At 51.4% G+C, this 22,809-nt stretch overlaps 1 protein-coding gene across 3 annotated transcripts; it reads left to right on the top strand.

Annotated features, from left to right (window-relative positions):
• Window positions 1-358: 358 nt before the first annotated feature.
• Window positions 359-21,266, top strand: LOC125739844 (fibronectin type III domain-containing protein 3B-like). 3 transcript variants are annotated; one of them, XM_049010360.1, is made up of 26 exons: window positions 361-505; window positions 3,998-4,134; window positions 4,215-4,290; window positions 6,477-6,553; window positions 6,946-7,165; window positions 7,264-7,428; window positions 8,046-8,104; window positions 9,278-9,426; window positions 9,510-9,569; window positions 10,287-10,419; window positions 10,554-10,607; window positions 11,573-11,697; window positions 11,903-12,077; window positions 12,155-12,241; window positions 12,345-12,483; window positions 12,574-12,642; window positions 12,739-12,857; window positions 12,952-13,057; window positions 13,173-13,345; window positions 13,536-13,649; window positions 14,167-14,316; window positions 14,490-14,770; window positions 15,677-15,892; window positions 17,634-17,803; window positions 17,882-18,009; window positions 19,022-21,266. In XM_049010360.1, the coding sequence occupies exons 2-26, from the start codon at window positions 4,045-4,047 to the stop codon at window positions 19,328-19,330; spliced, it is 3,444 nt and encodes a 1,147-aa protein (XP_048866317.1). In that variant the 5' UTR covers window positions 361-505; window positions 3,998-4,044; the 3' UTR covers window positions 19,331-21,266. The 3 variants fall into 3 exon arrangements, 2 of the variants coding, with proteins under 2 accessions (XP_048866317.1, XP_048866316.1); XM_049010359.1 differs by having other exon boundaries at window positions 12,152-12,241; XR_007397354.1 differs by lacking the exon at window positions 19,022-21,266 and having other exon boundaries at window positions 359-505; window positions 12,152-12,241; window positions 15,677-15,878.
• Window positions 21,267-22,809: the final 1,543 nt, after the last annotated feature.

The following is a 22,809-nucleotide window of genomic DNA, read 5'->3' as shown; positions in this document are numbered from 1 at the left end:
TTTTCTTACACGCCGATAACCACTGTGATGCCATTTTAGTGCTACACCTGCTTTCGAAGTATCCCGTTTTGTTTATGTTTGTGGAAGAATATTATGTTGGTGTAAATGAGTCACTCAGTGTGATAGCGAAAATGAATTAAGTAATAAATAAACTAAGTATCTCACCCGTTGTCGTCTCAGTGAAAATTATCTTATTATCTTTTGGCGTAAATTGTACGTCAGAGCTGCGGGGGATTTCCCCTTCTTAGAACCCCCCCCCCTACAGCTCTGTAGTATTCACACGAACTGGGCTTACTTTAAACCGTACAGTATTTATGCGTCACCGTCCGAACGTCCGCTATAATACAGGACTTACGGTAGGGCCGGGTTGCCATATACTATGGTAGAATTCCTCACCGAGTGCCTCAGAGCGAAATCAGAGGCAGGAATTGCTGGAGTGTGTCGGGGGTAGAGAAATTAGAGGTGTATTTCAAAGTGTCTTTGCAGACAGTTTTAGTGCACAAAGGTAAGAAATCGACACGTTTAATACTTTACAGCCTGATTACATTTTATACGAATGACGGTTTAGAAACCGTGAACTTCTTCACTCTGCGAGTCGGGAGACACCGGCTGCCTTAGGTCGGATGGAGCGAAAAGCGAAACCAAACTGCTTTCAGCCTTTCAGAGAATATGGTTTTCAGTGAAAAGCGATGGAGCGCATCTGATAGCCCCATAACGTTTCGTTTTTTATTATCTACCCTATATGTTTTAATTATATATTTTTAACTAGACTGATCGGCATCCCGGCTTAATGGATGATAGTCAAGCGGGATGCAGAGCCAAGCTGCGTTAATGCGTAATGCGCAACGCTTTTCTCATCTACGTTCCCATGTGTCATTTGCATTATAATAAAATTGCTTTCTCAGAATTATACAACAAGGGCGTAGCTGGAGATATTCAGTATATCAGTTTTGCGCTTTACAGAGTATCCCCAGATCATGCCAGATGACAGGGAAAGCGCCGGAATTGTGCGCTTCAGAAAAGGGGAAACTTTAGAACGCTGGCCTCTCTGATTGCATAACAATGACATGTGTCTCATTGTTTTTCCGACCAGATAAAAGCAGCGTGCGTATGGATGCGCATAAATCACTGCAGCCCTGTGGCTGGTCGCAGAGGAGACGTTAGGTTGCGCCCTGAGACAGACTTTCAGCCGAAGTTGGTGTCGGGGGCTCCGTTTGTCCGGGTACTAATCCGTGCAGATGCATTCCCAAAGTGGCTTCAACTCTGCGTTTTGTCCGCGACGTGATTCACCGTTAACTGTAATTAAAACAGGAAAGAGAAATAACTTCAGTGGGGCTTTGGTGTTTTATCGGCAGTATGAAAACTACATCTCATATCTAATATATTATGTAAGCCCATAGTACACAAACGCATGGATTAGATGTATGTATGTATTTATATGCACATAGATAATACCGGCAGAATTTTAATTACGCTGTATTTCTGATATTTTGTAGGCAGAATGAACTTTGTATAATATGAAACATAACTAATAGGAAAGTTTGATCCCACATCATATGGGTCACATAAAATTCCTCAGATTCCAGACACATATGACCTTATTTTTCTCCAAATGTTTCAAATCCCGACATGCCCTCTCTTTGATGATAATGAAATGGTTTCTTGGGCAGCTGATGAGGAAGACATTGACAGCACCTCGGTCACGCGAAATAACTTCCTCATTGGCTACATGTCATTGGGCTATATTTTGAAATATAAAATTAGATTAGCGGTGAGTTTTCGTAGTAATACCTGGTCTGTTCGTCTGTGCGTTTCCAGTCTCTGGATAATATGTTAGTTTCTTTGTAACTGCTTATACACTAATATCTTATACTTTCTCTGGATTTTATTTTTCGTGCGTTTTTTTTAATTCCTTGTATTTAGACGCTTTCAGTTTCACGCGTGCTCACATGACACAGGTGTGAAGTCTTGTGATGCAGGTATTTATACGCTCTGCCTGAACACAGGTTCTTTTTTTTGCTTGCTTTTAATGTGAAAAGAAAACAGTATTATTTAGGTTTACTTACACGCCTCTAACGGTGTTTTGTTGCGATTTAAATACGTGTTAACTGACGGTCCCAGCTGTAGAAGAAGCAGGTTATTATATAGCAGCTCGGGGGTGGGGGGCAATTTGTTGGTTTTATTTTTAAATTTTATTCTCCTTTACTATCACCTCTTTACTGCGGGGTGTATTATCCCGTTCCAGGGTGCAGCAGCAGAACCGACAGCCGTCAGTCGGTGACGTTGACAATAGTGCTGCCCCCTAGCGGAGGCTGAAGTGGTGTCCCCCTCCCTTAGCAGGATGTAAGATGTTCTGCTTGGTTGTCGAGGTCCCGGCTGAGAGGCGGCCAGCAGGTCCTGCTCTTCTCCGCCGTGTCTGTGGCGCATTAGTCACAGGCCCTGGCTGTAAATAAGTTGCGGTGCCTAGTACGCCCATAGTACGCCCTTTAAGCTGCTGCAGGTGTGTTTGCTGTGAGAAGCAGCCCTGCGTCATCATGCCTGGTTTTATGGCTGTGTTTTTCCCTGCCCCGGATCCCTGCACCCCCCCCCCCACCCACCAGCCAGCTGCCTCTGTGTAGAATGTGTTGCCAAGAGAGTCCATTTGAATCCACACCTGGATGACGTGCATCCGGAGAGGGGGTAGTGTTTGGCGCGAGATGGCATCAGCTGGCGCCCTTCCTGCCGGCTCCACCTCTGCCTTGTCCTCACCACTGCTGCCATCCCAGCCATACCGGCCCAGGGACTGCCTTGATGCCACCCCAGGGTCTTTATCTCCCATATGCCCTCCCATATGAGTTTAGGATTTAAGTTACCCTCCTCCCCTGATCCCAGCCAATAGCTAAGCAGACATTTGGGGCCATGTGACCAGTGTCTGTGGCTGTTTCGATTTCTCGCCATTTCTGACTTTTTTGTCCACCTAGAAATTTCTCCTTCCCTCCTGCTGTGCACATGCAGGCAGGGACGGATTATGGGTTGTGTGGCCCCTGGGCAAAACGTTCGCGAGGCCTCCCCCCCACCACCACCAGCACCACCACCACAACCACCACAATTCAAGGGCCCTTGGCAGCCAAACACCCTCCCTATAGGGTCAGGGGCCCTTGTAGGCAGAGGATCAAAGAATGTAGGACCTCTAAAATAGACAAACCAAAATACATTGTTGATAAGCGTTGCAAATTGTTTTGGGCTAGGGGCCCCACGGGCCCCCTGCACCCCAAGGGCCCCTGGGCAGTGGCCCTGCTGGCCCGGTCCGTAATCCGTCCCTGCATGCAGGGTGGGAAGGGGGGGGCTCCCTTAAGGGTGACAAATGAAGCGTATCTGTAAGGGGAAGCGTAGGAGACAGACCAGTAAAGTAGAAGTTTAATATGACTCTTTGGATTCCTGCATGAGGATTTGGGATTAACTGAGGCTGCCGAGTTGGGACCCACGGATCACCTGGCATTTACAGATCCCCTTTTATGGGAACAGAGTTGGTTGGGGGCAGGTAATTCTTTAGTGTAGACTTTCAGAGACTCTGATTACCAGGATGTTATACCAATGGGGCTGAAACCTGCATGTCAAACAGGTTTTTAACTATCATGCATCCACATCCTCCAGTTTCTGAGGGGGGTGGTTTTCTATGTAGATAGCCCTTTTGGAGTCAGGGGCTGCCTTGGTCCCACACTCCCAGCATGCCCTGGGTGCATAGGCGGTAAGGGCGTGTGTTTTCAACCTTACAGTCTGCTGTCAGGGAGTGTTGGGGTTACGCTACAGACTCTCCAATGCGTCTGCATGTTGGGGAGGTGCCTCCACATGGTCTCGTCCTGGGGATTGGCTCTTTCCGCTTACCTCTGTGTTGCTTTAACTTTCTCTGATTGGCCGTTCGGCACACGGGCATGGTATATCCTCCACGTCTGACTCTAATTGGCTCTTCATTCTGAATCCTTGTTACTTTTGTTCTCTCTGATTGGCTGTTTTATAGGCAGGTGGGGCAGGGAGGACCGCTGATGAACATTCCCTGCTGTGACAATGGCGGAGCAGACGCTGCAGCTGCCTGCCCTGTTTGGTGGGGGGGCTCACATGATGCCCTGTGAACTCATCCCGGAGGCGTCTCAGCAGGTGAGTGCCTTTCCCTTCCTGTCACCTGCTCCACTGTATGGTCACTGTCCCTCCTGACCACTCTACCTTATCCCTCACAGGTCATATTTGTCCAGGTGAATCCGGGGGAGACTTTCACCATCAGGGGTGAAGACGGATCGCTGCAGTGCATCCAAGGTTACCTATCTATGGGTTTCCAGTCACGTGACCATTTCACTCTGGGTCATCTGACTTCTCTGTTTCACTCCAGTCACTTGTCGATGCTGAATCATGGGTTTCTGTTTGTCACTGCACCTGGTTGGCCAGCAGGGGGCTCTGGCTGTGTAACTCACCCAGGAAGGACATGTCACTATGCTGATGCTACCTTTGTGAGGCAGCAAACTTCCTAATCTGATTTAGACTGACAGGAGTCAGTGAGAGGCTTGGCAGGCAGCAGTTGGCCCAGTGTGGGGCCTGTTAAGAGGAGCACACTCTCTGTTGGAGGGGAGCAAATGGGGGATGGATGGAGGTGAATCTTCATTGTCCACAGGAGCACAGATGGAGGTGACTAGTCAGTGTCCACAGTGGGACGCTTGGAGGAGACACCTCTCTGTCCACAGGGGGATGGATGGAGGTAACTAGTCAGTGTCCACAGGGGGACGCATGGAGGAGACACCTCTCTGTCCACAGGGGGATGGATGGAGGAGAGACCTCTCTGTCCACAGGGGGACGCATGGAGGAGACACCTCTCTGTCCACAGGGGGATGGATGGAGGTAACTAGTCAGTGTCCACAGGGGGACGCATGGAGGAGAGACCTCTCTGTCCAGAGGGGGACATGTGGAGGTGACTAGTCAGTGTCCACAAGGGAACGCATGGAGGAGACACCTCTCTGTCCACAGAGGGATGGATGGAGGAGAGACCTCTCTGTCCAGAGGGGGATACATGGAGGTGACTAGTCAGTGCCCACAAGGGGACGCATGGAGGAGGCACCTCTCTGTCCACAGGGGGATGCATGGAGGAGACACCTCTCTGTTCACAGGGGGATGGATGGAGGTGACTAGTCAGTGTCCACAGGGGGACACATGGAGGAGACGTCCTCTCTGTCCACAGGGGGATGGATGGAGGAGACACTTTTCTGTCCACAGAGGGATGGATGTAGGTGTCTCCTTTCTGTCCACTGGGACTAGTTAGTGTCCACAGGGGCACAGAAGGAGGTGATTCCTCACTGTCACAGCTCCAGTTTGTCCTGCCTGCTGCATTATTCTTGTCACTCTCGGCTTTAATCTCGTAAGATCAACATTCAGACTTTCATTATTGCTATGTGTGTTTTGTTGTTGTTTCGCTTGATCTCAGAGGCGCGTAGAATTCAGAGGCATGTAAAGGCTCTGCAATGACGCCACACTTCTGCAAACACAGACGCTCCTTTTTCTTAACCAAATAAAAATCCCGGTGGCTGTTCCGGAACTTTCTAAGGGCGGTGGCATGGGGCTATTCTTTCTGAGAATGTGGCTCCGTGAGTCACTGCTGTCCTGGATTTTCACACTCTTCACGGAGCATCATCCTCTCTATCAGTCAGGGCGGAGCTGAAAGCCACAACCCCCAAACAGTCTTCTGATCCAGACCGTTAACCTCTAAGCCCCCTGCTGGTTAGGGAGTGCTAAGCGCGAAAAGGAGTCGTCAGACTCTCCTGTCAGACTCTCCTGTCAGACTCTGAGCAGGTTTTCCTGTTACAGCAGCACATCCCAGAGGTCTAGGATCCCAGACGGCCTGGTCAGGAGCTTGTGATACACCATACTATCCAACTGTGTAATTGTTTTTGACTCAGGCCCTTCCTGAGTAATAGCACCAACCTCCCAGCACTGCTGTGAGTCCACAGCTTGGTTAAACCACTTCCTGTTTCCTGTCCCACCCGCCATGTCACCCCGCAGTTAGCCGCTGTAAATATGGCCCCTCTCTCTGTTTACTCTGCGGCTTTGCTTGCCATGCCTGGTTGGCACGGACATGCGGGGCAGGGCACTGTGTTTGTCTTGTGGGTTCTTTGTGAGATGGAGATGACGACGGCTGTGACGCTCATATAGCCTGACATTTCAGCTGCAGGATATTGCTCTAGACCAGGGGTGGGCAACCATATCTGCAAAGGACTGGTGTGTATGCAGGTCTTTGGCGTAACCTTCAGGTCAGCTGTTCAAACCCAGGTGTGAGGACTCTTCATTCAATCAGTTCATAAATTGGTAATCGAATTATGGAGTTGCAGCGAAAACCTGCACACACAGCAGCAGATAAGATTGCTCACTCCTGGTCTCAGGTTTAATTGCCAGTCCTTCCAGAAAGACAGGGCCTCAGCCTGCTAGTTAGGGAGTGATAGCCATCTCACTCTCCTCAGGACCAGCCGAGGTGCCCATGATGTCCCCGAATGGCTCCATCCCGCCGATCCATGTGCCTCCAGGCTACATATCACAGGTAGGGGGCGCTGTGCTCTCGTTGGCTCAGTGATATCACAGGAATGTGGGCATGGGCGTGATGCTCTGCTGACTGGCCGGCGGTGTTTTCCTGGAGAAGGTTAAGCTGCTACCTGACATTTCAGTGAAAGGGCAGCTGATCACAGCTTCTGCCCCCAAACTGAATAAACACCCCCTGGATCAGATAAAGACTCATGTGTCCATTGCCCTTCCACTGTGTGATGTCATAGCGTACCCAGAAGTCTTTGCAGCTGGCCGATCTGTGTTTGGTGTGCATTTATGCTGACGTTTTAGTGTTTTAATCATTCACCCCCCCTGCCCGGCAGACGATGGTAAAGGGTGGGGGGGTGTTATGGCTGCTTGTGACAGTGCTGGTGTTCCTCCTCACAACAGGTCCTGATGGACAGTGTGGGTATCCGTCGAGTGGTCATCACACCCAACTCTGAGTGTTACCCTCCTCTGTCCATATCCCCCGCGCCCCCCCTGCTCCCCTACGTGGGCCCTCCCCACTTCTTCCCCAGCTCCCGCCCCCTCCTCTTCCTACCCCCTGGTGTGGGGGACATGCAGCCCCACCTCCCTCCCCCGCACTGGCTTCTGCCCCCCTATGGGGAAGGTGAGTCCCATCTTATGATAGCAATAGGCATTTGGCGGTAAACTTCCAGAAACTTCTGGAGGCTCCTATGAAAAATCTTACTTTTTTTATCCCCCCAGAGATCATCCCACTCTCTTCTGTGTCAGCCTGCCTTGGCAGTACCCGCCCCCCCGCCAAGCTGCAGCCCAAGTTCCGAGAACGGCGATTGAGAAGCCCCTCCCTCCCAGTGTCCAAGAGTCACACAGAGGCGGCAACGTCTATCACTGGAGTGAAACCCTTACAGGGTAGGGGAACCTCCAGCAAGTACCTAGAGGACTAGTTAACCTTTTTCAACTAGTGCTGGTTATTCCTAGTTACCCACTGACATCTTGTTCTCACAGTGATGCTGCCATGTCTGCTTTGAATTTGCTGCTCACTGTATCTTGTCAGAGTGGGGAGGGTGTCTCTATTACCCATAATCCCTAACTGCTCCCACTGCTTCCCTTGCTGTCACCCACTTTACAAGCAGCTCAGCTCTGCTTCCCCTCATTAAGCACCACTCCTAACACCCCCCCCCCTTCCCACCCTCACTGTCATCCTCTGCCCTTATTAATGCTGGGGGGGGGCACAGTCAGAGTAAATAACGGGGGACAGGCATCTGCTGAGTGGCCTCGCTGTCACCCTCTGTGTCACAGCGGTCAGCCTCGGTGACACTGTGATAAATGTCACACAGGAGCAGCAGCCAGCTGAAGGTCAGGCCCGTCCAAGCTGACACTTTTCTGGAGTTTTTTAATATGCTTTTTTTGTGGAGCGTCTTTTACCTCAAGATAATGTAGTGTTGATGGCTGAGAAGCTGAAAAGCCTTCCAGCCCATTGGCGATGAGGTGCCAATGCATCCTGTGTCCCCCTCCTGTCTTCACAGATCGCCGCTCACACGCAAAAAGCCCTAATGACAAGCCGCTGGTGATCGAGACACTGCAGGTGGGTGTCTCAGGGTGCCATGCAGAGCTAAGACCGCTCCCAAAGGGACCTCAGGTTTGAGGACCCTGGCAATGGAAGGAGCTGTGAGGTGAAAGCCGCTTTCCTGCCAGCGGCCAGTAGGTGGCAGCAACGAGTTGTGTTCCGATTAGCTGTGTTCATTCTGGTACCTTTCACTGGTGTTGCTGACTGGGAAGCAGATGAGCCATCAAACCCCTAACTGGGAACAATCTCCCGCAATCCCACAGAAGCATGCCGGCAAGGGTTAGTGCCTGGTTAAACACAATTATTAGTCCATTATAATTATTGTCCATTGTTAGTAACCAACACGGCCTCCTAGACTCCAACTCAGGCCGGCTGATGATTGGACCAGTGCTGTTTTCCCCATGGCCCCCTGGCCCTGCTTGGCTCGCCTGGGCCCTGTCTGCCTCATATTGACATTGTCCTGCCTCAGGACATGACCGTCAGCACACGTGTGTCATTAGCGTTTTGTGTTTCCAGGGGGATTGTGGGAAAAGCATGTGGCACGTATGCGAATCAATGCTCCACAAGTAGGTCAGCAGGCACAGTGGTCCCAAAAGCAGAGCCGGCCATCCGTGTCTGGGTGCTGAGATCCAGAGCGGCCTGCCTCTCCACTCTGACAGATCGTGAGCTCACCTGCTGTTCCCAGGCTAAATGAATCACTAATTGGGGGAGCGGAGCCTGAGGAGCACATTATCACTCTGCACTGTAGCCGTGGAGCTTAATTGCCCGCTGCCGTTAACGAGGTGATGGCAAGGCCTCTGGGGACACCATGTGCTCCTCTTGCGTTTCGTGAAAGCTGAACTGGAGTCTGGAGTAATTCCTGTTAATTACTGCGTGCCTGCTCGTACCTCTGAAGGAGGCTGTTCATCGACGCCACTTAAGTGCCCTGACGCATCGCAGGGGGGTCTAAATGGCACTTTCACGCTGTTCCCACGGCATCCTTGACACCTGGGGTCGGCCCCTGCTTCCTGTTTACCCACATGGGGGCCGGCTCAGGGTCAGGAGTCTGAGATCGATGTCATTCGTGTAAAGTGCAGGACCCCAAACCCTCTGGACCTCCCACCTCCCTCACTGGGCTCTGCTCTCTCTCTCTCGCTCTCTCTCTCTCTTCCTCCTTCATCCATCCCACCATCTCTCCATACCCACGGAAAGGTGTCAGATGTCCAGACACATAGAGCGAGGCTGAGCTGGGTGCCCCCTGCAGGGCTTGCCGACACTGATGGGGAGGGCAGATGCAGATGCCGGTACCAAGTGGAGCTGTGTGAGAGGAGGTGGGACAGGACACCCCGTGCCATGTACAGGTGAGGGCAAGTCCTCCCCACAAGTGTCACATGACCTCTGTTCAGAAGTTTATAGTGTGACAGACGTGTGACTCTCCCTGCAGCGGAGAAGCATGTGAGTGTGTTCTGGAGGGGCTCAAACCAGCCACAGAATATCATGCCAGGTACATTCCTGTGTGTGTGTCAGTGTGTGTCTGCCTGTGTGTGTGTGTCTGCCTGTGTGTGTGTGTGTTTGTGTGTGCGTGTGTCTGTCTGTGTGAGTGTGTGTCTGTATGTGTGTGTGTGTCTGTCTGTGTGTGAATGAATGTATCTCTGTTTGTGTGTGTCTGTCTGTCTGTGTGTGTGTGTGTCTCTCTGTGTGTGTGAATGAATGTGTCTCTGTTTGTGTGTGTCTGTCTGTCTGTGTGTGTGTGTGTCTCTGTCTGTGTGTGTGAATGAATGTGTCTCTGTTTGTGTGTGTGTGTCTGTCTGTGTGAGTGTCTCTGTCTGTCTGTGTGTGAATGAATGTGTCTCTGTTTGTGTGTGTCTGCCTGTGTGTGTGTGTGTGTCTGTGTGTCTGTCTGTGTGAGTGTGTCTCTGTCTGTGTGTGTCTGCCTGAGTGTGTGTGTGTGTCTCTGTGTGTGAGTGGGTCTGTCTGTGTGTCTCTGTGTGAGTGTCTCTCTGTCTGTGTGTGAATGAATGTGTCTCTGTTTGTGTGTGTGTGTCTGTCTGTGTGAGTGTCTCTGTCTGTCTGTGTGTGAATGAATGTGTCTCTGTTTGTGTGTGTCTGCCTCTGTGTGTGTGAGTGTGTCTCTGCCTGTGTGTGTGAGTGTGTCTCTGTCTGTGTCTGTGTGTGTCTCTGTCTGTGTGTGTTTGAGAGAGACTCTCCCTGTTCCATTCAGACTAACCACAGTGTGCGACAGCGCGAGTGGGGCCAGCTTTGTGTCTTTCACCACCATCAGCGGGGTCCCTGACTGCCCCCGACCTCCAAGGCTGTCCCTCTGCACCAAAAGCTCCCTCATGCTGCAGTGGAAGGTATTGCACCCTCATCTTCCTAAATGAAGCTAACCTCAGTAGGACACTTTCAAAAACACAATGACATGGAACATGACGGTGGGCTTCTGACCACTCCAAAGGTCATTATGACACCATGTTCTGCCTCTCTGCAGGCCCCAGCTGACAATGGATCAGAAATCACACAGTACCTTCTGGAATGGGACGAGGTATGTCCTCTTTGGCTGAAACAGTGCGGGATTTCTAAAGGACACAGAGAGGTTATCTGATTGGTTGCTGTGCTTCTATTTAGGGCGGGGTTTACATTTTTATGTCATGCTCTCATTGACTCCTTGTGCATGTTTGTTGCTGTTATTGCTGTTGTTGTTTATTCTCAAACGGCAGCTTCATACATTTCTGTATCCGCCACCCCCAGCCTAGCCAATCCCTACCACTCTGTTCTGTCCAGCATCTATGGACCCCGCTGACCGTCTGGCACTGACCACCACCCCTGTGCTCTGGCTCCGCCCCTTCCGTCTATGCTGTGTTTGTTTGCTCGCGGATTTGCCCTTAATGGCACCTGATTGGTTACTCATCCCGCCCCGTGCCTCTCTAACCGCCAGAGACGGGAGACTGTTATTAGCTGCTGTTGTTATTGGACTCTTCAGTGCTTTTAAATCCTCCCGTAATGTCGCACACGATGAGAACTAAATGAGGCACCGCTAATAAGCAATGTCCCAAAGCACATACCGCTTTCTGGACATCCTGCTGTTTCCATAGAGACAGATCAGCCACCTGCAGGAAAGTTTAGTCGAGACGCCGCAGAGACATTGGGTTTGGGTTCTGGTGGTGGTATTGGCTTGGGTTTGAATGTAGGTTTGGGTTCAGGTGGGGGTGCAGAGGGCTGTAATGAGCCTAGAGCTTCTAAAACTTCTAGATAACCTCCCAGTCGTGTCCATAGCCATGGGAAGGCTAGTGTTCTGGTCTTAATGTCCCAGTCGTGCACAGTCACGGTTTTCCTCACAGGGAACACGGAAGTGTGTTTATATCCTTAATGCCTTGTTTTCTCTGTGTGTCAGATACGAAAATTGTTTTCCCTACCTGGGGAAACTGCGTAAGAGCCGCGCTGTCGGCTTCTGAACCGTTTCCCAGGGAACCGCAGCCTCTTCACTGAGCTCTGCTGCTCCCCCCACAGGGTAAGACAAGCACCATTTTCAGACCGTGCTACTCCGGTACCCAGACGCACTGCAGATTAACGGAGCTCTGCCCATCCACGGGATACACATTTCGGCTCGCGGCACTCAATAACATCGGCACCAGGTACTGCACCCCAAACCCCTCGACAACACTGCCTATGACATCCACTAAATCTGATCACTGTCCCTGCAGTGCCCCTCCCCTCATGAAGCCCCTCCCCTTTACCTCTCACACTTGGTACGCCTACCCAAGGTGCCCTTCCTTTTCTCTTGTCATGCTTGAGATTACCCCCTCGCCTCACTGCCCCTTCCTGTGTCCCACCCTCCAGCGGTTTCAGCCCAGAGGTGTTCTTCCACACGGCTGGCCCCCTTCCCTCACTGCCCCAGGCACCCCGACTGGTCTGCACTGGCATCACGTGGATCACCATGGAGTGGAGCCGACCGGAGGGCCTCCCCCCAGAGGAGGTGCTGAGCTACACCCTGGAAGGCCGGGAGGAGGCCAGTGTGAGGATCTCCCACTGTAACCACACCTCACAGCCACCGTTGCGTCATAGAGTTGTTAAGTGTGTTTCCTCCAGCAGAGGGCGCCATTCGAGGCAAAGTACAACGGCGATGGGCTTGGCTGCACAGTGGATGGTCTGAGGAACAGTGTGCGGTACAGCTTCAGGGTGAGTGATGCCCCTGCCCCCATCATCCAGGGCTCTGTCTGTGTCGTTATTCTCCTACCTGCTCATGCCAGCTGATCAATGTCTTCTCCTCTGCCCCCCCCAGCTCGTCATCTCCAGAGCAGAAGGGAGGAGTGATCCGAGTCCACTTCTGCTGTGCAGCACCAGTTCGGACCCAACAAGACCACCCTCCAAGCTCCGCCTCCATGGGACAGTCACTGCTCACAGCTTCAGCGTGACATGGGGTAAGCGGGAGTGTTTTCAGTGTTTCTGTTCAGTTACTGAGGTGTCTTTAGGCCCCTGTGGTGGAAGTCACAGCTGGCTTTGTGTTTCAGATCCTCCACAGAACCATGGCGCCTTGGAGAGCCTGACCTACCTGCTGGAGATCTCAGAGGCTGACTCTGGTAGTGAGACTCTGACCCTGCCCCCAACCCCTTGCGATTGGCTGAAATTCGAGTATGAGCAACAGTGACATTGAATTGTATTCTGTCTGCTGAAAGGAACTGCTTGGGAGGCGGCATATAGTGGAGCAGCCAATCAGCACACGTGTGATGGTCTGAAGCCAGACACCCTGTACAAACTCCGGCTTCGCAGCATCAGTAAGGACAGCCATAGCCAGGTACAGCCCAGGTGCATCCTGGGAAATGCCTCCTGCCTGTGCTTAATGTCATAATGATGCATCTCATTCTGTTCTGGGGTGTCCTCCCTCTCAGCCTACAGAAAGCCTCCCAGTCCGCACGCTGAGTGTGGCCCCAGGGCCCTGCTTACCCCCGAGAATTGTGGGTAAAGCCAGGCATAGGGAGTTGCAGCTTTGTTGGGGTGAGTATCCATTCCCTTAGTTCTTCTTCTATGTAAGGGCACTGGGAGGGGTGCCTGTAATGGGTGGGGTGCCTGTAACAGTAATTTAGAGGTGTTGGCCTCTCACCCTTCCCAGAATCCCCTACAGCTGAGCAGGGAGGCGTGGCCACGGAGTTCTGCCTGGAGATGAGATCAACAGACGGCAAGTGCACTGAGGTTTACCGCGGGCCCAGCCTGGACTGCACCGTGACCGGCCTGCTCCCTGGTGCGTCCTACCGGTTCCATGTGTGTGGCATCAACACGGCGGGGGTAGGTAATGCGGCAGTGCTTTCTCAGCTTAATTTGGCTGTTATTTTAGTTATTATTAGGAGTTGGGGGGAATCTTCCAGACCTGCTTTTCATCTGGTTTTTGGTTTCCTCAGAATGACCAGATCTTGTTTCTCTCTTCATTTGTCCTCCCCCCATTATTACCCCCCCCCCCACACACACACACACACAGTACGGGCCCTATTCTGACGCCACAGAAGTGACAACGGCTGCAGGTCCTCCTGGCCAGTGTGAGGCGCCATTCCTGACTCTGACCTCTGACACCTGCATCCTGGCCAGCTGGCAGGTGAGGAAAGAAACAAATGTCCCGAATTTACCCCCTTGCTCCAGCCAGGCTAATGTGTCCATTGCAAGCCACGCCTCTAGTTTCGTGCCTCCACCTTCCAGCCGCTTAACAGCAGCGGAGGTTGATAGCTGTGTGGTTTCACCTCCACCCAGCCTGGTTGACCCTCTTTAAACCCTCTGCCTGTCAAATGTGCATTTCGTCAGGCCTCTTTGTTTAGCTGTGTCCAGGGGCACCTCCTGTCCGTCCGGACAGCTGAAGTTCATCAGCATGGAGCATCGTGGCTAACAGTGAGAGCTGAGGACAGTCATCCTGGTGTGACCCAAGTGCCCAAGTGACGGGGGGGTGCATTTCTATTTGCAGCCAGGCAAATTCAGTCAAACCAAAGTCTGTGCCAATGGACTCAGATTCCCACTTCCAGGATGTACTCCTGTTCTGAGTGCTGTTTATGAGCCTTAATCCTGCCATCCTGTTCCCATCCCATCTTCACTGCCTCATAGCGTATGTCTCTCCCCCCCAGACCCTGAAAGGATGCGATACCGATGTCTCTGAATACCGATTGGAGTGGAGGCGGGATGACGAACCACCTAAAACCATCTACTCCGGGCCGGACTTGCAGTACGAGGTCACTGACCTCTTCCCAGGAGTGCAGTATTATTGTAGAGTGCAGGTAAGCAGATGACAGGCATGGTGACCTTTCAGGACATCTGTCTGGCTTTTTCCTTGCTGGAGTGTCACTTCCCTTCAAGCTGCTCATTAATCAGAGCTGCAAAATGACTGCTTCTCTGATCATTATTCCCTGAGTTCATGCTGATTTTTTTGGCCCCGCCTGCCCACCCTCAGGCAGCCAATCAGGCAGGGCCGGGCCCCCACAGTGAGACGGCAAGCTGCTGTATCCCGCCAGCTGCCCCCGGTGCCGTCCCCGGCTTTGTCGTGCTGGAGCGTGACCCCAAAGGTGACTCCACCTTTTCACCCTCCACCTGCTTGGCCCTGACGTGGGCGGAGCCTTCCTGCAATGGGGCCCCCATCATTGGCTACACCGTCACCCTGGGAGATCAGCTAATCGCTGTGGGCAACATCAACCACTATGTGATTGAGAACCTCCAGCCAGACACGGAGTACAGGTATGGCATTCCATAGGCTCCATTTTAATGGAGGAACTGGCATCCGAGCAGCCCATGCTGGTTCGGGTGCAGGAAAAACAGAAATGTATTTGCAGAGATTCCACCAGCTGCTGTCTTCACCCCGCCAGGGTTAGACACAGCAAAGTACTGGTATGGCTTTAATTAGAAGCTTCGAGAATAACCTCACTGAGTCAGAACCTGTTGTCGCGGATGTGCTCCCTTCCTGATGAGGTCCACGTTCTGACCGGACCTCATGGTAGAAAGCTGACAGGCTCACCGTTGTCTCCGCACTAGAGATTCGCTGGACTGCAGAATATCTGCTTGTCCCTCAGTCCTGCCAATCGAGATGCTTAACGGTGGAAATTTACGCGATTACATTTTATGACGCCCCCAACCCTGAGGGATTCTCTCGTATCAGTTGCTGGGGTGTTTGGTTGGAGAGATGCCCGTCTGTCTGATAAGGGCAGGAGGATACCTGTTTCATCATGAGGTCACAGATTGGCATCCGTCTCCCTAGAGGCCAGGAACAAAAGCTAAGCATGAATATGAACCGATGGTGGGAGGCCACCGGGTTCGGCATGATCAGAGTGACCCCAGGAGGTCGACTTGACCCTGCTGCCGCTTCCCCTATGAGGCTCCTGCTTCCTGGAAACCACAAATGTGTCTGATGAGATTCCTAGAAGGGCGGATCCGCAAGCTGCAGTGGGCCCTTGGCTTGAGTGGTGGACTGGTCTGTGCATGCCGCTCCCCCCACAGGTTGCTTAAGAGTATTGCCGGTACCAGACCTACCAGACCACAGCAACTTAATGAAATCTCATAAAGGATAAGAGCCGTGTTAGTGGGGATGCTCTCTTGTCAAACCGTAGCCCCAGCCTCACCAACTGTCTGTGTGTCCCCCCCCCACAGCCTTCGCATCAGAGCCCTGAATGCTCTTGGTTCTGGCCCATTCTGCTCGCCACTGCGAGCTCGGACCCGCCCCCCACCCTTGGCCCCACCCACACTGGAGTGCACCAGTGCCGGTTTGCAGAGCCTGAGGCTACGGTGGGTGGATTCTGCGGGCTGTAAGGCCCCACCCACCGAGTCTGTGACCTACGACCTACAGATGGAGGTAGGGTGCCAGAGGTAAGGACACGGCCTTGGATGATGGGGGGACGACCTTGGATGATGGGGGGGTTCCTGTCATTATGATGTAATTTAAGAACAAGGGTCGATCCCAGAGCCTCCCCCCCACCCAGTCAGTTGAAGAGTTTTGCTGGGTGTGACAACTGGTGAACCGCCCGTTAGATGACCTGGTTCGGTCGCTGCTGCCTGGTTCGGTCGCTGCTGCCTGGTTCGGTCACTGCTGCCTGGTTCGGTCGCTGCTGCCTGGTTCGGTCACTGCTGCCTGGTTCGGTCGCTGCTGCCTGGCTCGGTCAGTGCTGCCTGGTATGGTCAGTGCTATGCTGCAGGGCGGGCGATTCCTTCCCCGTTTGCGGTTTAGTCGATAGCACCAGTCTCTTGTTTCCAGGGACACGGCAGGTGTGAAAATCACGATCCGTCATTCTAATGCCCCTAATGGGCTATGCTTTAGGCCCGGCCCCTCACTGCACTGGCGGCTAATTAGTGAGGCGTGGGGTAATCACAGTTCCCCCACACACGTGCCTGCCTGCCATTACCATCCCCTGGAGCAGGAGCAAGGCAGCGGCTGATTTCATGCCTCACAATGCATTTTCCATTTGTTCGTTTGTGTTTCAGAATTTACTGCACTACTCCTCTGCCTCCCCTATAGTTGATCACCTTTCCTCTACTTTGGCCCTGCCTTTCCCCATTTTTCCTCAGCTTTGGCCCCCCTTTCTTCAGCTTTGGCCCCGCCTTTCCCTGCCTTTTCTCCTCTTTGGCTCCACCTTTTCCCACTTTTCCTCTGCTTTGGCCCCGGCTTTCCCTACCTTTCCTCCACTTTGGCCCCGCCTTTCCCCACTTTTTGTTGGTTTGGCCCCGCCTTTCCCCATTTTCCCTTCACTTTGGCTCCGCCTTTCCCTGCCTTTTCTCCTCTTTGGCCCCGCCTTTCCCCATTTTTCCTACACTTTGACTCCGCCTTTCCCCACTTTTTATCTGTTTGGCCCCGCCTTTCCCCATTTTTCCTTCACTTTGGCCCCACCTTTCCCTGCTTTTCCTCCACTTTGGCCCCGCCTTTCCCCACTTTTTGTTGGTTTGGCCCCGCCTTTCCCCATTTTCCCTTCACTTTGGCTCCGCCTTTCCCTGCCTTTTCTCCTCTTTGGCTCCACCTTTTCCCACTTTTCCTCTGCTTTGGCCCCGGCTTTCCCTACCTTTCCTCCACTTTGGCCCCGCCTTTCCCCACTTTTTGTTGGTTTGGCCCCGCCTTTCCCCATTTTCCCTTCACTTTGGCTCCGCCTTTCCCTGCCTTTTCTCCTCTTTGGCCCCGCCTTTCCCCATTTTTCCTACACTTTGACTCCGCCTTTCCCCACTTTTTATCTGTTTGGCCCCGCCTTTCCCCATTTTTCCTTCACTTTGGCCCCACCTTTCCCTGCTTTTCCTCCACTTTGGCCCCGCCTTTCCCCACTTTTTGTTGGTTTGGCCCCGCCTTTCCCCATTTTCCCTTCACTTTGGCTCCGCCTTTCCCTGCCTTTTCTCCTCTTTGGCCCCGCCTTTCCCCATTTTTTCTACACTTTGACTCCGCCTTTCCCCACTTTTTATCTGTTTGGCCCCGCCTTTCCCCATTTTTCCTTCACTTTGGCCCCGCCTTTCCCTGCTTTTTCTCCTCTTTGGCCCCGCCTTTCCCCCTTTTTCCTCTGCTTTGGCTCTGCCTTTCCTCACCTTTCCCCTCCTCACATGCTCCCACCTTTCTATGTTTCTGTTCCCTCAGGTTCCTCAGTATCTACTGGGGTTCAAGTCACACATTCAGGGTACAGCGGCTGACTGAGGGCAGTAGCTATGGCTTCCGCATCCGAGCTGTAAGCCCCGCCGCAGGGGAGGGCCGCTTCTCTGACACCTGGACCTTCAGCACCGCCCGGGCCTCACCCCCTGTGCCCAAAGGTATGGTTACACCCCCCACCATTCCTGTCATTTTCACAGTGTCAAGCAGAGTGGAGCCCCTGATTTTATCCTCCTCAGCTCCCAGAGTGCTGCACCTCAATGACGGTTCCTGGCAGGTCATATGGGACAGCATCCCCCCAATGAGAGGGGACCCAATTACATACGTGCTCCAGGTCCAAGTTGGGAGGGAGACGGAGTACAGACAGGTGAGCCATCGGGTAAATTCATCTGTGCTAAACCTACTCTCTCTCTGATTGCTTGAAGTCTATTCTCTCTCTTATTGGCTGAACCATACTCTCTCTCTGAGTGGCTGAACCTGGCTCTCTGATTGGCTGGCTTCTAGAAAATAGAGGGAATCACTGCTGCAGACCTGCAGGGGGTGGAAGTGATGTAAGGCGGGACAAAAGGAAGAAAACACATGGATTATCATTGACTCATTGTGGAATGATTTTAGATCTGATTGAACAGTAAGCAGACACACAAGATGATGAATAGAACCAAAGCCCACCGGGTCCTCCGAATGGCATTGTCCCGCCACCAACCCGGGATGAAATTTTAGTCCCTCAGGCAGGAAATGAAGGCCCCCCCGCCCTAGTGGAGCAAACACAGCACTCTCATTATCTTGCTGCTCTTCAGATCCACTGGAGTGGCCTGCTCTTTATTGGATACAGCGCCAAGGTCCAAACAGATCTGGGTCCGGGATCTTTTCTAATTTGAGCTTATATAAAACGCTTCATCCCCACAGCACTCCTGCTGCCAGTCTAGGGGCTGCTGCAGAAAAGATAAACATCACGGCTATCTCACTAGCTCTGAAAGGCGGTCCTCTGCCAGCTCAAATGGTCTGCCATTTTGGCACCATAGAAATGGAATACTAGACTCTCACAATGGCACACCATGCGTAGAAATATAGTCCTAGACAGCAGCATGTGTAATGGTGTATATAATGATTAATCTACAGCTAATTGGCTCTGATTCCATTCGCTGCAGTGTCCTCGTTAGTCTGATTAGGCAATCTGGAGTGAGTTTGAGGTTGACATCCTCTATAAAACCTAACGGCTCGTTTTACGGCTGCCAACAATCATTTAAGTCATTGTGTTTTCCTCAGCTGTAGTAAGATGCTAGGCTGCCCTGTTCAGTGTCATTAGTTCATTAGATAGTTCAACCAGAAGCCCCAGGGTCTGCTGGGAAGAGCCTAACCCCTCCCTCCCATCTCCATAGGTCTTCAAGGGGCTGGAGACAACCTTCCAGATGGGAGCACTGCCAAGCAACACGGAGCACCGTTTCCGCGTGGCGGCTTGCCGCTGCTGCTTGGGGTCGGGGCAGGAGCTTCCTAGCCCCTTCAGCCCTCCACGCCTGCTCCGCCCACAGCCCATGGAGCTGACCGGCGTCGCCCCCAGCACCACTCCCAGTGACGCCCAGACCACAGTGCTCTCCAGTGATGAACAGTTTGCTGCCCTGATTGTTGCTGGGCTCACCGCCATCTCAGTGCTCATTGCCTTTGCCTTGCAGTACCTTTTTGTGAAGTGAGGGGGCACTGCTGGGAACGCTGAAAGGATTCTTTAATGGCGGATAATAAGAAACTTGACATGTGCCGTGAACCTATTAGGTAACATAGGGAGATGCACCCCGGTCCACTGCTGGCAGGAATCAGTCCCACAACATGGTTTGCAAAGCCATTCTCTATCCCCAGACATGTGCAGTTGTATCTGATACCATGCTGTCATACTATATACCGTATGGAGTGCTTTGATTGGCCAGTCAGTGGACACAGTGGTGTAGTCGGGGGGGGGGTTCAGTTACCCAGAATCCTGCCTCTCGCCCAGAAGTCCAGTGGTGTTTCTCAATACCAAGAACGTGAAGATTGTATTTGTGGTCTTGGCAAGAGCGGTCTTGCTAATTTACCTCCCAAGGTCGAATTTGGGGTGCAGTGAATCATGGGATTGGTCTTGTTTGGTGAAGATGCAACTGATGTGCCCTTCATATTTGGGACGGGGCAAGAACGACATCGTAGGATTTTTATCATCCTCTGTACTTCTGTGCTTAGTATTGGAACTGACCTTTGGCAATGGAAGATGACATAAAACAGGTACACGAGAACACAAGTGTGGTCAAGTACGTGTACTGAGACACACCCCAGAGGAGCCCTTTGGGGGGGGTGGGGCTGCCAGCAGCCCGGATGAGCGGGAGCTGAGGTGGGGGCAGCCCAACCCCAAGTCTTCACCCAGCCTCCATGATGAGGCTCTTTTAACCTACTTTCGTGAATCTTCACTGTTTCACCCTCTACCTAATTCACCTGAACCAAAACTGATGTAAAAAACACATAATTTATAGTTGCATAAAATACTTTACATTACAACTATGGTACAATTTTCATGTATTTATTTTTAAACACTGAGATTGAGTGACTGTGTCGGTTTTAAAGCATCTGTCTGTCTCTCTCTGTCTTGTCTGTCTGTCTCAGCTTCGCTCAAACCATAACTCTCTTCCTGACACCGTTTTCGTTTATGTGCTGTGATTCGGAGCATGTGCCACGATCAGTGCCATTTGACAGGCGTGTTCATCAAGTGGGGATTTTGCATCGAGAAATGATACATATACATTTTACGACTATATAAAATCACTAAAGAAAATATTACATTTGGTACGGAACCATGGTGTGATTTTGTTTTAACGTTTTCTTTTCCCTTGTGGAATAAGGCAGATTTTATTATACACTAAACATTAGCAATGCAGTGCTTTTTAAGCAGAATTCTTTACTATATTTTGATACTTTGTTGCCACTACAATATATGGTGCAGTAAAGAAACTTCCTTTGTACAGTTTATATCAGGTGCTTCGTTCAGGGCTCAACATTCAGCACGGTGACAGTCATTTTGTGACTGAGAGCCTGGTGATCATGCCCATGAAGGCATACTGAGTCAGCTGGGCTGACCAGGGTGGGCAGTAAAATAATCTCGGGAAAAGGGAAGACTTACACTTGCTTTCGAATTTCTTTTTGTTTAGTTTGTCATTCCAGGTGGACTGTATGAACTGGATTCTGTGTCTCTGTTTTCCATTGTTTCATAGACGCCTGTCCACACAAACCATGCCCAATGTGTCTCATCAAACACGTCCTCGAAGACTTAAACCTTCAAAGTGTTAACTGGCAGCTTCATGTATCTCTGGCTCCCTGAAATTTTTTATATATGTACGCGTATACCAGCAGTGAAGATGTAAGAAAAAGTGCCCAGTTGAAGTTAATGAATTACATATTTTACTACTATATCCAAATCTGAATCATAATGATACCTCACAGTTACAAAGATATATATGAGCAAATAAACACAGGATTTTATCATTTCTTAGGAATATGTAAAGGAAACTGTCACATGTTTCCCTGTATCTTTGAGGCTGATTTATATCTAGCATATACTGTGTATAAATGTAATGTCCAATAAATTATTCATTCTAGGTCTTTCCTGAACTTGAGTGAGTTCGCCTTCAGCCTTATTGTACCTCCCTCACAGTAATTCAAATGTGTATTGTATGCCCGGCTGTGTTAATATATGCATTGTGCTGTATATGCTAGACGCTAATGACCGCCTGCCATACAGTGTGATGTCAGCAGCTCTGTGCCGTATACGATACACGGTCTACGCTGCTGACCGCCTGCCATACAGTGTGATGTCAGCAGCTCTGTGCCGTATACGATACACGGTCTATGCTGCTGACCGCCTGCCATACAGTGTGATGTCAGCAGCTCTGTGCCGTATACGATACACGGTCTACGCTGCTGACCGCCTGCCATACAGTGTGATGTCAGCAGCTCTGTGCCGTATAAGATACACGGTCTACGCTGCTGACCGCCTGCCATACAGTGTGATGTCAGCAGCTCTGTGCCGTATACGATACACGGTCTACGCTGCTGACCGCCTGCCATACAGTGTGATGTCAGCAGCTCTGTGCCGTATACGATACACGGTCTACGCTGCTGACCGCCTGCCATACAGTGTGATGTCAGCAGCTCTGTGCCGTATACGATACACGGTCTACGCTGCTGACCGCCTGCCATACAGTGTGATGTCAGCAGCTCATACACAGAATGCCTAATATTTCACTCCCAGTGTGATCCATGGAATTCCACCTTCATAACGCTCCTGCACTGTCATCCCATCTTCTCTCGCCTCATGGCGTGGTTTATGGGACCAGGCACGTCAACAGCACTATGTCCCAGCATGACGCCCTCCTGTCGGTGACCGACGGGATTTGCCACCACAAGCACCTTTCCGATTTATTCGGAACTATAATGGATCTCGCCAACACAATATCTTAGTGGCTGATGGACATTATGGGATGGGATAACATCACTGACAATGTACGTAAATGTGACTCCCTCGGGGCAGTGTATGTGATGTACGGGGTGATACACGCAGCTCCATTTCAGCGGGGTGCTTTACTTTGCACGGTGCAATAATGGCTAATGAAAAGAGTCAGGCAACGACATTTCATTTTCTCCTGCAAATAAATCCAAGCCCCCCTCCCCCGGACCATCATGCCTCTGCAGTCCCTCATGCCGCCTGTTTGCCAACAAGCTGTGTCCTGCATGGGGCCTAACTGGTGGACCTGACTATTTGACCTTTGAGAATTTTACCTCGGGTTTATGTGGCAACAGGAGCTGGCCTAAGCGATACCATTGAACTCAATGGCATTGAACAGAGGTCATATCTACAGACCAAGAGTATGAGTGTGTTTGTGTGACATAGTCTGTTTGTTTGTGTCACACAGTCCACTTTGTGTCACAGGTTTTATTTTTTTTTGGTGCTGCATAGTACCAGTGTGTTCGTGTAACACAGTGGTTCTCAAACTCATTCCTCTGGCCCCACTGCCCTGCTTGTTTTCCAGCTATCCCTGCACTACACACTGCTGATTACCTGGATCAGGTGTGTTTAGCCAATCAGAAGCTGAAAGACAGCTGGGACTTGTGTGTGGGGCAGGGATAGCAGGAAAACAAGCAGGGCAGTGGGGCC

Source organism: Brienomyrus brachyistius, chromosome 4, assembly GCF_023856365.1.
Source record: "Brienomyrus brachyistius isolate T26 chromosome 4, BBRACH_0.4, whole genome shotgun sequence".
In the NCBI taxonomy this organism is placed as follows: Eukaryota; Metazoa; Chordata; class Actinopteri; order Osteoglossiformes; family Mormyridae; genus Brienomyrus; species Brienomyrus brachyistius.
The sequence above is the reverse complement of the archived record's forward strand: the minus strand, read 5'-3'. Positions and strand labels throughout refer to the sequence as shown.